The sequence below is a fragment of the Pinus tabuliformis genome, chromosome X (assembly GCF_031772625.1).
Source record: "Pinus tabuliformis cultivar Carrire ecotype Pingquan chromosome X, CPIR1, whole genome shotgun sequence".
Classification (NCBI taxonomy): Eukaryota; Viridiplantae; Streptophyta; class Pinopsida; order Pinales; family Pinaceae; genus Pinus; species Pinus tabuliformis.
This window is the reverse complement of record NC_142308.1, coordinates 1,474,089,282-1,474,093,642: the sequence shown is the minus strand read 5'-3', so window position 1 is coordinate 1,474,093,642 and position 4,361 is coordinate 1,474,089,282. Positions and strand designations below refer to the sequence as shown.

General features: G+C 38.9%; 1 protein-coding gene across 1 annotated transcript; it reads right to left on the bottom strand.

The window, feature by feature from the left end:
• Positions 1-971: 971 nt before the first annotated feature.
• Positions 972-3,162, bottom strand: LOC149145568 (uncharacterized). The gene has a single exon (XM_089448139.1). It carries the CDS (start codon positions 2,726-2,728, stop codon positions 1,520-1,522), a length of 1,209 nt encoding a protein of 402 aa, XP_089304265.1. The 5' UTR covers positions 2,729-3,162; the 3' UTR covers positions 972-1,519.
• Positions 3,163-4,361: the final 1,199 nt, after the last annotated feature.

Genomic DNA, 4,361 nt, shown 5'->3' with positions numbered 1-4,361 from the left:
ACTTTTATATCCATAAATCAACAATTCTTCATGATCTTCTTCAACCTGACCTACAAACCTTAAAACAAGCACTATAAAAGAAACATTAACCATGACTCTGAAAGACATTAACCATGACTCTGAAAGACATTAGAAGTGAACACCATTGCTACACATTTATCCATAAATCAACCATTCTTCATGATCCCCTGAAAATTGAACATTCACGAAAAATTGAACACCATTGCTACACATGTATCCATAAATCAACCATTTTTCATGATCCCTTTCAACCTGATGTACAACGTAAAACAATCACCATGAAAGATTCCAAAAATTGAACACCATGCCTGCACATTTATCCATAAATCAACCATTATTCGTGAACTTCTTCAACCCAACCTACAACCTAAAAAACATTACCATGAAAGACACTAAAAATTGAACCACCATAGCTACACATTTATCCATAAATCAACCATTCATCATGATCCCTGTAACCTAAAAACAGTCGCCATGAAAGACACTAAAAAATTGCTGCACATTTATCCATAAATCAACCATTCTTCATGAACTTCTTCAACTTGACCTACAGCCTAAAACAATTAGCATAAATGACTAAAAATTGAACAGTCACCATGAAAGACACTAAAAAATTGCTGCACATTTATCCATAAATCAACCATTCTTCATGAACTTCTTCAACTTGACCTACAGCCTAAAAACAATTAGCATAAATGACTAAAAATTGAACATCATTGCTGCACATTTATTCACAAATCAGCCATTCTCCATGATCTTCTTCAGACTGACCTACAACCTAAAAACAATCACCATGAAAGACACCAATGCTGGGCATTTATGTATAAATCAACCATTCTTCATGATCCTATTTAAACTGGCCTAAAACCTTAGATTATTAACTGCAATAAAGCATTTTCATAAAAATAATAAATTAGAGGCATGCAAGAAACCAAAACTCTGCATTTAGCCACAAACCAGCAGTTTTTCATTATCCCCTGAAAAGTTATATACAACCCTTATAAGAAGTTATATACAACCCTTATAAAAAGTTATATACAACCCTTATAAGATTTTAAGGCTGTAGGAAATACAATCGTCCATTATCCCAAACCGTTACAAAATTGCTGTAGGAAATACAGTCATCCATAATCCCAAGCAGTTACAGCTCATTTTATTTCCCTCTTCTCATCGTCATTCTTTATGCTCTCTCTTAGCCATGTGAGCTGCTTCTCTGCACCAAAAGGATAAATTCCAGCTCTACACTGCAAAGATTCAGCAAAACCCACATTGCAGAGACTTGTTCTTGCTATAACTCTAAGGATTTCAGATGTAAAGAGATATAAAAGATAACAAATTTGATTTAAAGATATAATAAAAGAAAACAAATTGGATATACACTAATTTCAGCACCTGCAAAGAATAGCAGGCTATTATGAATGGGTTTGTGGCTTTGGCTGCAGGACTTTGAGCCTGCTGAGGCCATTGAAATAAGATTTTTCCTTGGATGCAAGGCTAGTTAGCCCATCAAGTTGCATTGGTATGTAGGCCTCTTCTTCTGCTTTTCTGTTTTGAATGGACATGGGGGTTGAATGGGAAGCAGCATGCAGTTGTAATGAATGCACAGAGAGCTTGTGACAGGCAGCATGGTGGAGGGCTTGAGAGTAATGTTAGTAAGATAGTTTAGTTGAAGGTACAGGACTTGAATATCCGCCGAGACAAGCCTGTTGGTGAATTCTTCAGGAACTGCCCCTATAAAAAGGTTATCGTTGAGGTACAGACTCTGGACGTAGGCCAGCTTTGGGGAGACCTGGCCTGTGAGAAGATTATAGCTGAGGTCCACCGTTGGGATATTGACTTGAACTTGGGGAACAATGGGTCCAGAAAAAGAGTTTCTCTGCATTTGAAGAGACATGAGAGGGAAAGTGAACAAGATGGAAGGGATGCTGCCTCTGAACTGATTGAAACTCAGATCAAGATAATTCAACTTTTGTAAGCTGGATAGCTTTTCAATGTTGCCATTGAGCTTATTGTTGGAGAGGGAAAGATACTGGAGTGAATTAGGTAGAGAAGGCAGGCTTCCTGAGAGGTGATTGTGCTTAAGGTCCAGCCGAACCAGACCGGATATGAAGGTGGGGATTGAACCTATGAACTTGTTGTGACAGAGAATGAGATTTGACAAAACGGGAAGCTGCCCAATATCCCGGGGAATCTCACCCACAAGATGATTAAAGCTCAAGTCCAATGTCTGCAACTTCTGCAAAGCACCGAAGCAGGGAGGAATAGTACCCGATAGTAAGTTTTTGCTTATACCCACAAACTGGAGCTCCTTGCATTGCCCCAGAGTTTCTGGTATCGAACCTGCCACCAAACCTGGGACTATTGTGAGCTCTACCAGGGACGAGAGGCAGCCGAGGGCCCCATCCAGCTTGCCTGTGAGCCCTGGGGCACCTGCAGATGCATCGCCCAGATTGAGTGTCACGACTCGGTCTGGTCCACCTTGTGATTCACACAAAACTCCATTGAAACTGCAAGGGTCAGAGGAAAAATCCCATGACTTGAAGAAGTTGGAGCCTGGCATGTCATCCATGCTTTTCCTGATGGATTGCAGAGCTAGAAAATCAAGTGGGTCTAGCATTGCCTCCGATGACCATATTGTCACTTCCAGAACAAGCATTGCTAACACTGCTTTCATCACCTTATTCACCCCTGTCATCTCCACTTCCATAGCTAAAACTTACACACCTTGATATCAAAATTTTGATTTCTCAATTTGGCCAAACTCAAAAGTGACAGCCTAAGTTCCCGCTCTCCCTCAGAGGTCTTCAAATCATCAAAGTTCTTTATATTCTCAACGCAGGGGGTGTTCAAATAGGCAAATGCACTCTGTATAGTCCTACAGAAAACTGAAAGCCCACCATAAATTTGATGAAATGGTCGTTGCTTTCCCGTGAACCATCCAGCACAACTTCTGTGAAATTGTCGTCCTCTTCCTTTCCTGTGCAAACCATAAATGAACAGCTCTTCTTATCTTCAGCGCCAAGCCATCGTTACCCCCGAACTACTCATTTCCCAAGGCAAAAAATCATCCTACCAGTCACCACTATAAATTTATCATTTCAGTCAGAGTGGTCTCTAAATAAGCCCTAACATTCTTACCAATTACGCCAACAACATGCCCAAAATCTCTGCTATTTTAGTATGGGCAATAAAGAAATCCCACACTGCCCAGCCTTACAACGGTCTTCCGAACCTGGCTCCCAAATCTAATCACAAGCCTTCCACCTCAGTACCACAAAGAATCTTTCGGCGACTGGTAGCGTTTGGCCATTGCCACGTCGTCATACTAGCAGACAACACTTGCGCAGCTGACCGTGGAATTGAGTCCCCCGATGAGGTATTGAATCCAGCCGAGCTTCTCGTGCACGCTTGCATGCAAACAGAACAGACAAGCATTTAATTTTATTTTTTCATATTTTAAAGGGAACATACTTAACTTTAACGGACAAATGCAGGTATTGAATCCAGGTTTGCTTCTCCTGAACGCTTACAGGCAGATAGAACAGACAAGACAAGCATTTAATTTTATTGAGTAATATTTTAAAGAAAACATGAATTGACTTTAATGGACCAATGTTTTGTTTGGATGAAGGCGGTCGCCTCAATGCATATATGTCAGGGAACTTGCTTTATTATTAAAGAAATATTTATATGTTATAAAGAATACCGATATAGGTTATAATATATATTGCATTTAATGTATCGTTGCAGACTGTATATCGTTTGGAGTTGTCTATAATGCGACTTTTTGAGATTCCGGTGACGGAATCCGGCGGAAGAAATTGAGATGAAATTATGATTTGTTGCAGTTAAAATGGTTTTTTAATTGCATATTCGGATTCAGCACCCTGAAAAACCCCTGGGACGGTTTCATTGTGCAGAAATTAGCTATCAAACTTGGATTCCAATAAATTACTGCCGGATTTTCACCGGAAAAAATCGCCGGAAAGACTTTCAAAAAGTCGCGTTAAAGACTACTCCATATCGTTTGCCATAAAAAAAAATATATAGGTATTACCTGAGCATTTAATACATTATTATTAGGTGCATATTTCGTTGTACCTGAGCATTGGGTGCATATTGTCTGTACTATTTGATTGATGAGTTGTTCATTGTAAGTTTTGGTACCTATGTAGAGCAGTAGTGTTGGTAGGTTGGAATTTGGTCCTTGCTTTTTATTTTCTTTTACTCTTTAAGTTTCCATAATAAATCTTTTGTATCAATATATTTTTTAATAAAATATATCAATAAATATTTTGTAACAATGTTTTATAGATATTTTGTATCAATATATTTTTTTT

Coding starts and splice junctions, on each gene's coding strand:
- LOC149145568 (XM_089448139.1), bottom strand. CDS start 2,728: ATGGAAGTGGAGATGACAGGGGTGAATAAGGTGATGAAAGCAGTGTTA.